General features: G+C 39.6%; 1 protein-coding gene across 1 annotated transcript in view; it reads left to right on the plus strand.

Annotated features, from left to right (window-relative positions):
• The window catches only part of CCAR1 (cell division cycle and apoptosis regulator 1), a 51,811-nt gene that overhangs the window by 11,917 nt on the left and 27,863 nt on the right, over positions 1–12,031 (plus strand). The window contains exons 3-9 of the mRNA XM_017348736.3: positions 1,609–1,781; positions 2,168–2,212; positions 5,944–6,137; positions 7,334–7,448; positions 7,547–7,739; positions 10,882–11,011; positions 11,236–11,397. Coding sequence (XP_017204225.1) covers positions 1,609–1,781; positions 2,168–2,212; positions 5,944–6,137; positions 7,334–7,448; positions 7,547–7,739; positions 10,882–11,011; positions 11,236–11,397 — 1,012 coding nt within the window. The remainder of the gene's footprint in view (positions 1–1,608; positions 1,782–2,167; positions 2,213–5,943; positions 6,138–7,333; positions 7,449–7,546; positions 7,740–10,881; positions 11,012–11,235; positions 11,398–12,031) is intronic.

The following is a 12,031-nucleotide window of genomic DNA, read 5'->3' on the forward strand; positions in this document are numbered from 1 at the left end:
AATTATTTACGTGAGAGATTGAGAGAGTGAGAGGTTCTTCATCTGCTGGTTCAATCTCCAAGTGGCTACATTGGCCAGAACTGGGCTGATCTGAAGCCAGGAGACAGGAGCTGCTTCTGGGTCTCCTGAGTGGGTATAGGGGCCCAAACACTTGGGCCATCCCTCGCTGCTTTCCTAGGCCATAACAGAGAGCTGGATCGGAAATGGAGTATATAGGACTTGAACCAGTGCCCATATGGGATGCTGCCACTGCAGGCAATAGCTTTACCTGCTGTGCCACAGCACTGTCCCCACAGTTGTTGGCTTACCCCACTGTACCACAGTGCTGATCCCTCATTGTGGTTTAATTTGCATTTTTTCCTTGATGATAGTGATGTTGAATATTTTTTCATAGACCATTATTTCCATTATTTGTATATATTTCCAGAAATGTTTATTCAGGTCTTTTGTTCATTTTTTAATCGGGTTATTGTTTGATTTTCATATAGTTTATTAACCACTTCATCAGACATATGGTTTGCAAATGTATTCTCCCATTCTGTTGATTTTCTGTTTACTCTGTTGTTTGCTCTGCAGAATCTTTAAAATTTTATTTATTTGAAAGACAAGAGTTATAGAGGTAGAGAAAGAGAGGGGTCTTCCATCTGCTGGTTCACTCCCCAAATGGCTGCAGCGGCCAGAGCTGAGCTGATCCGAAGCCAGGAACAACTTCTGGGTCTTCCATGTTGTGTAAGGACCCAGGGACTTGGGCCATCCTCTGCTGCTTTCTCAAGTGCATTAACAAGGAGCTGGATGGGAAGTGGAGCAGCCAGGATTCTCTAACTGGCGCCCATATGGGATGCCAGCACTGTAGGCCAGGGCTTAACATGCTGTGCCACAGAGCCAGCCCCTAGAAAGTTCTGAAGGTAGATCACTTTCAGCATTACTGTCACTATATTTATCATCTGCTTCCAGGTAAAAATAAATTTTAGTTAAATAAGATATTTTTATGTTTTACTTTTTTATTAGATATTTAAAACATTTATTTGAAAGGCAGAATGACAGAAAGAAGTAGAGGGGGAGAGAGTAAGAGAGGATTCTTCCATTTTCTGGTTCATTTCCTAAATGGCTGCAGCACCTCAGGCTGAAGTAGGCTGAAGGTAGGAACCCAGAACTCTATCCAAGGCTTGCCTGTGGGTGGAGGGGCCCAAGTACTAGGGCTGTCTTTGGCTATTTTCTCAAGCATGTTAGCAGGTAGCTGGATCAGAAGTGGAGCAGCTGATCTTCAAACTGGCTTTCAGATACTGGAATGCCCAGTGTTAAAGGAAGCAGCTTAACGCTGTGTTTCTGTTTTACTTCCTAAAAATACTTTTTGAGGGTACTGTAGCCTCTTGGTCTAGGTAAGATTAGTTGGTTTCATTCTTTAGTTTATATTTATTAAAGCACAAACATGTAACATAAAGCTGTTGAGGTCCTGGGAGGGACATAAATCAGTTAAATTTAAGAAGTATTACTGAAATTTTTTTTAGTAAACTATCACAGATTGTAGTGTACAACTAAGCAGTCAATTCTTGGAAGAGATCCAAATAACCTTAATTTTCTTCCCTCTCCTTTTTAATCTCATTTTAGCTGCACTGGGTGTTCAGCAGCCATCACTTCTTGGAGCATCTCCTACCATTTATACACAGCAAACTGCATTGGCAGCAGCAGGCCTCACCACACAGACTCCAGCAAACTATCAGTTAACTCAAACTGCAGCATTACAGCAACAAGCTGCAGCTGCAGCAGCTGCATTGCAACAGGTGAATCCCTACTAGTTTATGATTTCTGATACAGCATTATAAGATCTGAGTGGTCAGGGTTGCTACTGAAAAAATTGAGAGGTTTTATCATGCTTATTTTTTTTGGTTGTATATGCCCAATACTTAGAGAAAGATGTTGCATAATTGAAATTCTAATGAATTAAGTTCTTAAATTTGTTCTTCTACTTTAATTATTTAAACAGAATTCAATTTTTACAAATTTCAGTTGTAAGTAGTTATCATTTTGTTTATTTCAAAGTTTAGTTGTTCCAGAAAATTCCTTTTCATTGTAACTATTTACGTTATGTAACTGTATTTGTAAATCATCTTTAGAGAATGAATAAAGCTAATATATTGTTCTTTGAAAAAATTTTTTAATCTTTCAGCAATATTCACAACCTCAACAGGCCTTGTATAGTGTGCAACAACAGGTTAGTTTATATTTTCTGTATTAAAAACTGATTTTAAAATAGCCAATTGTTCCAGAATTCATTGTTGTTGTTTTATTCCGGAAGAAGCTCCTGCCAGTTGGATTCAGATCAGCTCAGTTCTGGACATTGCAGCCATTTGGGGAGTGAACCAGCGGATGGAAGATCTCTTTCTGTGTCTCTATCTCTCTCTGCAACTCTTTAAAATAAATCTTGGAAAAAAGAAAGATTATAATGTGTTCTGTTGAACCATATGCAAAGTGCAGTATACAACCATTCTTACAGAAAAAAAGTATGTCAAAAAAGTTTTATTTATTTGAAAAAGAGAGGAAGAGATGTTCCAAACACTACTTCATTCCCCAAATTCTTGCAGTACTCAGTGGTAGGCCAGAGTAAGCCAGTAGCCAGGAACCTCATTGGTGTCTTGTATATGATTGGCAGGAATCCAAGCACTCACACCATTATCTGCTCCCTCCCAGAAGTATTAGCACGAAGCTGAATTGGAAACTTAGAGTGGTCAGGACTCTTAACTTGTTGCTAGGATACAGAATGCAGACATCCGAAGTGGTGACTTATCCTACTATGTCTCAATGCCTATTCTGGCCCCCAGAAAGTATTTGGATGTGATTTAACCTCTAATACATGGTGAATCTCAATAGTTTTGAGTTAGAACCTCATATGCATTCTTTTATCCTATCATAAGTAAAATTTATGTTGAAGAATTATTTTTTCAGAAGATTTATTTATTTACTTGAGAGGTACAGTTAGAGAGAGAGACAGAAAAGGTCTTCCATCTGCTGCTTCATCCCTAAGTGGCCTCAATGGCTGGAGCTGGGCCCATCCTTTGTGGGTGCAGGGACCCAAGCACTTCAGCTATTTTCTGCTTTCCAAGGCCATAGCAGAGAGCTGGAAGAGGAGCAGCCAGGATACTAACTGGTGCCCATGTGGGATGCAGGTACCACAGATAGAGGCTGAGCCCACTACACCATGGTGGCAGCCCCTCCAGAATTTTTTAATTTCCCCTCTTCCATCAGTTCCTTTTACTTTCTTGTAATGGTATACTTCGCTATTGCCAGAAGAAGCGTATTTGGGGTGTCATGGGACAAGTTGTTAAGTCACCACTTGGGATGCCTACATCCCATATCTGAGTGTCTGATTCAAGTAGCCTCTCCTCTGCTTAACATTCATCTTCCTGCCAATACACACCCTGGGAGCCTGCAAATGATGCTGAAGTACTTGGGTACTTACCCCTTGTAGAAAATTCAGGATGAGTTCCAGGTTCCTGGCTTCATCCTGGCCCCTGCTCTGGCTGTTGTTGGCATTTGGGGAGTGAGTCAGTGATGATCTCTTTCTTTCAACTAAATGAAAATAGAAGTTAAAAAGACAGCATATATATATTTCAGAATGTGCGGTCCTTCATGGTCCCCATGCCTATGCATATCTGACCATTGATAGTGCTTCTCATTTCAGGCGTACATAGGAATTAAATGGCGAGATCTATCTATCTATCTATCTCTCTTTCTTGCTTTCTTTCTTTTTTTTTTTTTTTTTTTTTTTAAGATTTATGTATTTGACAGCCAGAGCAACAGAGAGAGAGCTCTTCCATCTGCTCCTCTTTCACTCCCCCAATTGCTGCAATAGCCAGGTCTGAGCCAAGTGGAGGAACTCCATCTTGATCTTCACCTGGGTGACAGGGGCCAAGTGCTTGGACCATCTTCGTCTGTCTTCCCAGGCACATAAGCAGGAAGCTGAATCAGTAGCAGAGTAGCTTGGGACTTGAACAGGCTGGCACTCCAGTATGGGATGCCAGTGTCTCAAGCATCTGCTTAACCTGCTGCGCCACAGTGCTCGCCTCAGTGCCATTTTTTGAGACAACTAGCATACCGATGATACTGAATTATTCCTTTAGCATAGTATTTAACTTTGTTAACTAGAAACATTCCCCTTTCAAGAATTGTGGAGTTTTTTGTGAGTTGTATTTCTATGAAAGTAGTATACTGATGATACTGAGTCATTTCTGTAACATGGTAATTAACATTGTTAACTAGAAATCTTCCCCTTTAGGGAATTGTGGAGTTTTTTGTGACTCTTTATTTCTATGAAATAACAACAAAAATAATATTCTTTTATTTGTTAAATATAGTGAAGTACCTGTTCATTGAATAAGTTACTAATAAATCATGTCTTCAATTAGAAATGTTTGTAGGAGAGCCCTATACCTAACAACCTCTGTTAACTTTTTCAGATTTTTCTTTAAAATAAAGTAACTGTTTAATAGGAATTTTTCCTTTTGTAAATCATCTATGAAACAATTCTGATTGATCCTTTTTCTTTTGTATTTTTTTCCTCTATATTCAGTTACAGCAACCCCAGCAGACTCTTTTAACCCAGGTTGGTGTGGTGTTATTTTATTTTGGATATCTGAGTGAAGGGTAGATAAAAGTTTTTATTCCTATTCTGTTTTTTCTTTAATAACTTAAAGGTATTTGTTGGATTCACATAATAACTTAGCAATTTCATGTTAAATAAAGGTGTATATAATTCTGTTTTTCTTTTATGCCTTTTGATTACAGGTCCAACTAAGAGTCCAAATACAAATAAGGTCTTTATTTCAAACTTAATACTGATTTTTTGCTTTTACTTTTTCTTTATAGCTCATATTTTTGAAATTTTTGCACGTTATTTCTTCTTTAACCCAACCTTAACAGGTGACATTATTGTGTTACCAGTTTGATTTCTCAACAAAATAAAAAAGTTTTGAATTTCTGATATGTATTTGCTTCCACAGACTTCGCAGACAACTTATTATTATTATTTTTTTAACGATCCTTTAAAAGTATAAAAACCGTTGTTTAACTTACTAACAGTTCAGGCTGATTTGGGGCTAGATTTGGCCCATGGACCATGTTTGCTGATCCCTGGTATGTACATAGTGTGTAGTACAATGTAGGTGCTAAAAAGGAGCTGGATATTTTTTATGTACTTGTATGGAATGATAGCTCAGAAATACGAAGCAAAAGGAAAAGGTATGGGCCAGTGTGTATTATATGCTTCCATTTAAGTAAGGAGGAGGAAGAGGAAATCTGTCTTTTTATTCATATGTGCATTTGTAAATAAAATGTTACCAGGATGCTCTGTAATGATAAATGGTGCTGGTGATTGCTGCATGCATAGGAAATTTGGGTAGCTTAGGAACAGAAATAGTAGAGAAGCTTTTCCCTGTGTAAGTTTTTATATCTTATTATTCTTGAATTTGTTCCCTTTTTTTTAATTTTTCAATTTAAAATCATTCTCGGTCCATTTTTATTAAAGAACTAAAATTGACCAAGCCTATTTCATGTTGCTATTTCCGGATTGAGGATTTTCCAGTTGAAGCAGAAAAGGTGTAGAAGTTTTTTTCTTTAGCAAATCATTTTCTGACATGGATCCCTAAAGCATTAGTGTTCAGGATGTTAAAATAATTTTGTGGTCAAACTTTAAGAAAGTTCCTTTATAATACTTAGGATTTTCCTGTGCCTTTATCATAACAGTATGAATTTTGAGTTTCTAAGAGGAGCCAAAAACACACAATGTTTTTAAAACTCATCGTACTATATACCTTTTTCCTTGGAGGAACCTATAAAATGACTCATCTAAGGGAACTTCACTGAAAACATATGTTGAAAAAATAGTCATTTTAAGTTTTTGGTCAATTTAAAATGATTTATTAATTTGATATTGATTTTGTCTTATAGCCAGCTGTTGCACTGCCTACAAGCCTTAGCCTGTCTTCTCCCCAGCCTGCAGCACAGATAACTGTGTCATATCCGACACCAAGGTCCAGTCAGCAACAGACCCAACCTCAGAAACAGCGTGTTTTCACAGGGGTGGTTACAAAGCTACATGATACATTTGGATTTGTGGATGAAGATGTATTCTTTCAGCTTAGGTAAGCTTCATTAGGTGTTGGCAGGTGGCGTCTTTAATATAGCATAAAGCACCTGCTTATAATTTTAGTTGCATTATAATTTTTTGCTTTAATCCTTCAGCCCCTCAGATTATTATAGAAGATTTTTCTGGGGCTATTTCTGTGGCGTAGCAGGTAAAGCTGCCACCTGCATTGCCAGCATTCCATATGGGTGCTGGTTCAAATCCTGGCTGCTCCACTTCCAATCCAGCTCCCTACTAATGGCCTGGGAAAGCCATGGAAGATGGCCCAAGTCCTTGGGCCCCTACACCCATGTGGGAGACCCAGAAGCTCCTGGCTCCTGGCTTTGATTTGGCTCAACTCCGGCTGTTGCAGCCATTTGGGAGTGAACCAGTGGATGGAAGAATCTCTCTCTCTCTCTCTCTACCTTTCTCTCCCTTTCTCTCCCTCCCCCTCCCTCCCTCCCTCTCCTTCTGCCTCTACCTCTCTGTAACTCTGCCTTTCAAATAAACAAAATAAATCTTTTAAAAAAATTTATTTTCTGTTAAGTGGACTTCCTTCTTCTCTCCATTTCTCTTACCTTTCACAAGCCCAAAGTGAATCTTATTGTTGAGTTCTAAAAGTTAGAATGTGATGGTAGAGAAGAGGGACACAGAAGATAGAATGGTAATTACTACTTCTATTGCAAACTTTGTGTTTTTGTAGGGATGGTGGAATGTAATTACAGAATGAGTCTAGGAGGTCCAATATGCATGAATTTTTGGCTTTTTTTTTTTTGTATCAAAATAAACTTTTAACCCCATTTTCCACAACTATATTTTAAAGTTCCTTCATAAACCTGCTTTTTAAGAGTTTCCAGGCTTACATTTCCCATAGTTTACTTTTTTTAAAATGATTTATTTATTTGCTTGAAAGAGTTACACAGAGAGAGATCTTCCATCCACTGGTTTACTCCCTAAATGGCCCATTGGCCGGGGCTGGGCCAGGTGGAAGCCATAGGAGCTTCCTGCGGATCTCCCATGTGGGTGGGAGGGGCTGGATTGGAAGTGGAGCAGCCAGGTCTTGAGCTGGTGCCCTTATGGGATGCCATGTCACAGGTGGTTTTACCTGCTTCTCCACAACACTGCCCTGTAGTTTACTTCTAAATAGTTAAGTATATAAATCTTTTTAAGAAAATCTCTTTTAATTATGTTTATTTCTTTTTTTTTTTCTTGCAGTGCTGTCAAAGGGAAAACCCCGCAAGTGGGTGACAGAGTACTGGTTGAAGCTACTTACAATCCTAATATGCCTTTTAAATGGAATGCACAAAGAATTCAAACATTACCAAATCAGGTACACAGCATACTGAGTTAGGTATCGTAGAAACTTGGTAATTGAGCCATTTATTCTTTTTCTTTTTTAAAACATTTTATTTATTTATTTTTGTTAAGAATCAGTCTCAAACCCAACCTTTACTGAAGACTCCTCCTGCTGTACTGCAGCCGATTGCACCACAGACAACATTTGGTGTTCAGGCCCAGCCGCAGCCTCAGTCACTGCTTCAGGCACAGATTTCAGCAGCTTCGATTACACCACTGCTGCAGACTCAGCCACAGCCTTTATTACAGCAACCACAGCAGAAAGGTATTATGTGCAGTATGCCTTTGCTTTTTGATTCAGACAGCTGTACACTCTTTAGTTTAAAATAATGATAAGCATATGCCTTTCATTACAAAAGAGGTAAGGGTACATATTTGGCGCATCAGTTTAAGATAGTGTTTGGATAAGTCATGTTCCATATCAGAGTGACTCTGTTTCCAATTCCAGCTTTCTCTGAGTGCACACTCTGGGTCGTAGCAAGTGGTGGCTCCAGTGCTTGAGTTCCTGGCTCCTGGCTTTGGCTTGGCCTTGCCCTTGGCTATTTCAGGCAGTTGGCTTGTGAATCAGTGAATGGAAGGGATGCGTGTATGTCTGTCTCTGTATTTCTGTCTCTAACCCCTCTCCTGTCTTGTTTTGCTACTTTTCAAATAAAACAAAAAAAATTTTTAAACGATTTATATATTTGAAGGGGAAAGTTACAGTGGCGGGGCTGGGGAGAGATTTTTTTTTTTAAAGATTTATTTATTTATTTGAAAGAGTTACAAAGAGAGAGGAGAGGCAGAGAGAAAAAAAGAAAGGTCTTCTATCTGATGGTTCACTCCTCAGATGGCCGCAACCAGGAGCTAGGAGCTGCGCTGATCCGAAGCCAGGAGCCAGGAGGTTCTTCCAGGTCTCCCACACGGGTGCAGGGGCCTGCTTTCCCAGGCTATAGCAGAGAGCTGGATTAGAAGTGGAGCAGCTGGGTCTCGAACCAGCACAATGGCCTGTGTTGGATCAGGCCAGAGTCAGGAGCCAGGAGCTTCATTCTTGTCTCATACGTGGATGACAGGGGCCCAAACACTTGGACTTTTCCCAGGCCATCAGCAGTGGAGCAGCCGGTACATGAACCAGCGACCATATGGGATGCTAGTATTGCAGAAGGCAGCTTCACTCACTGTGCCACGGCACTGGCCCCTTTTACTCTTTCTTTCTTTTTTTTTTTTTTATTATTATTATGGCCTCGTGAGTTTTTATTTATTGCTTAATACCCAATAATTTTTCTTTTTAGATTTTGTAATTGTCCATATGAGTATTAATAATGGGAATTTCTTTCAGGCTGAATCTTGTGTCCTTTCAGATAGCCCATTAAGACTTGAGTGCTTCATTTTTATATAAGATGTCCCAGTGAAGTTGTTGAGTTGAAAGCTGTAAATATATTTCTGAGGTGACACTGGTATTGAAAGGAAACAAGCATCAAAGAAGTACAAGAATCCTGCTGACATACATTTTTCTATTCATGATAAAAAAAAATCCCTCACGTTGAACTAGGTTTTTTTTTTGTTTGTTTTGTTTTTGTTTTTGTTTTTGTTTGACAGAGTGGACAGTGAGAGAGAGAGAGAGACAGAGAGAAAGGTCTTCCTTTGCCGTTGGTTCACCCTCCAATGGCCGCTGCGGCCGGCGCACCGCGCTGATCCGAAGGCAGGAGCCAGGTGCTTCCTCCTGGTCTCCCATGCAGGTGCAGGGCCCAAGCACTTGGGCCATCCTCCAGTGCACTCCCTGGCCACAGCAGAGAGCTGGCCTGGAAGAGGGGCAACCGGGACAGAATCCGGCGCCCCGACCAGGACTAGAACCCGGTGTGCCGGCACCGCAGGCGGAGGATTAGCCTATTGAGCCGCGGCGCCGGCCTGAACTAGTTTTTTAGGAAAAAGCTGTTGAGAGGTTTTCTCTTGTGACAAACTACAGAGAAATAATTCACATGAACACTATCATATGGTTCATACTGAGAATGAGTATCTTTATCATAGGCTAGTATTAGAAAAATATCTGCTTGAGAAATGCTCAATCTGATTTATCTTGTTATCTGGAAGAACGAAATTGTGCTATATTTTTTGTTATTTTCTGTGATATAGTTGTACTTTAGAGAACATAAAATTTTTTTAAAGATGCGTTTTATTTATTTAAGGGCAGAGTTAGAGGGGAAGAGAGAGAGATCTTTTCTATCCTCTAGGTCACTCTCCAGATGGCCACAATGGCTAGAATTGGCCAAATGGAATCCCGGAGCTAGGAACTCTTCTCCAGGTCTCCATTTAATTGGCAGGGACCCAAGCATTTGGATCATTTTACACTGCTTTCCCAGGCACATTATCAGGGAGCTGGATGTGAAGTGAAGCAACAGGTACCTGAATAGGCACGGTAACATGTGTTGCAGATGGCAGCTTAGTTCCGTGTACCATAATACCAACCTCAGAGAAGTTTAAATCTAATAATTTGATTAAATTAAATAGATTTTAAAGAAAGTCACCTTTTTAAATCCTTTTGAACTGATATGCTGAAAAGAGGATTAGTCCTCCCACCCCGCAACTCTGCCTTTCAAATAAATAAAAATAGGGCCAGTACAGTGGCAAAATGGGTAAAGCTGACACATGCAGCACCAGCATCCCATATGGTGGTCAAGTCATGGTTGCTCCACTTCTGATCAAGCCCTGCTAATGTGCCTGGGAAAGCAGCAGCAGATGACCCAAGTGCTTGGATCCCTGCACCCATGTGGCCCAGCTCTGGCTGTTGTAGCCATCTAGGGAGTGAACTGGCAGATGGGTGATCACTTTCCATCTCTCGCTCTGTACTTTTGACCTTCAACAAATAAAAAAATTTAAAATCTTGCAACAAAAATGGGGGGAATGAGTACTTTTTTTAAGATTTATTTTATTTCTTTGAAAGAGTTACAGAGAGAGAGAGGTCTTCCATCTGCTGGTTCACTCCCCAAATGGTCGTAATGGTTTGAGTCCCGGCCGCTCTGCTTCCTATCCGGCTCTCTGCTGTGGCCTGGGAAAGCAGTAGAGGATGGCAGATCCTGGGCCCCTGTACCCACGTGGGGGACCCAGAGGAAGCTCCTGGCTCCTGGCTTCAGATGGGCGCAGCTCCAACCATTGGTGGCCATCTGGGGAGTGAACCAGCAGATGGAAGACCTCTCTCTCTCTCTCTCTCTCTCTCTCTCTCTGCTTCAGCCTCTCTGTAACTCTTTAAAATAAAATAGATCTAAAAAAAACCCCTTATCTTCAAAAACAATTATAACTTATGCTTTGATTTAAAAAATGTTTTAGTGACTCCTGTTTACTTGGCTGTTTTCATCTAATTCAGCTAGTTAGTGCTTTTGAACTTTGATTAAAGAAATTCATCCTTTTTTTTTTTTTTTCTATATCTTTTAAAGCTGGTTTATTGCAGCCTCCTGTCCGTATAGTTTCACAGCCACAACCAGCGCGAAGATTAGATCCTCCATCCAGATTTTCAGGAAGGAATGACAGAGGGGATCAAGTGCCCAACAGAAAAGATGACCGAAGGTATGTTTTAAAAATTATACCGTGGCTGATGGTGATTAGGTATATAACAATAAATGTACTTAGAATGACATTTTTTAAAGCTTATGGTAGTAAATTGGATGTTATGTCTGTTTTACCACAATTTTTTAAAATTGTGAATCTTTTATTACCTATTAGATTTGTTTCATTAAAGAACTTTTCCATAATGCCAGAATATTAGTAATTTTAGAAAAATTTGCTTGAAGTCGTGAAAGGGAAAGAGAAAGACGGCGATCCAGAGAAAGATCCCCTCAGAGGAAGCGTTCCCGGGAGCGTTCTCCCCGGAGAGAGAGAGAACGATCGCCTCGGAGAGTTCGACGCGTGGTCCCACGTTACACCGTTCAGTTTTCGAAGTTTTCTTTAGATTGGTATGTTCTTTTTCTTCTACATTATTTTATTGAATTACTGATCTTGTAATTTTGTATAATTTGGTAGACTAAGTTACATCCAGATTTTTTTTTTTCCCCTACAACATTCATTTCATGACATTTAATGCCTTTTATGTATAGGCAGAAATGCAATGTAAAGTAGCAGTTTAGTTCTCTGCAAGGGTACATTGTTTTTGTACATTTATTAAGTTGAAAATTATTGAAAAAGCACCTGGAGGAAATTCCTCTCTGATTAAATTGTATCTTAAAAATCATCAACGTATGCTGTATATGATGGAGCAATAATGCATCAGTGAACCAATTCATGTTTCATTGGTTCCTATTATGAACACTCACAAACCCATAGATTGTACACACAGACACTTGTGTATGTATGCATGTATATACATAAATACATCATTCATGTATTCAGCTTTTGGAATCAAGAGATTGAGGGGTGAATTGCCAAGAGTTTCTGATCTTCACCTGCAGAATGAAGATAATCTCACCTAGGAGAATTATTTGAGTTTGATTTCATATAACTAAAGCACATAGCATTACCGATTTTCAATAATTATTGAAGTGTAGTGGGTTGAGATGGCATCTTGGTATTTGATTAACAGATGGAAAACAA

This window comes from Oryctolagus cuniculus, chromosome 15 (assembly GCF_964237555.1).
Source record: "Oryctolagus cuniculus chromosome 15, mOryCun1.1, whole genome shotgun sequence".
In the NCBI taxonomy this organism is placed as follows: Eukaryota; Metazoa; Chordata; class Mammalia; order Lagomorpha; family Leporidae; genus Oryctolagus; species Oryctolagus cuniculus.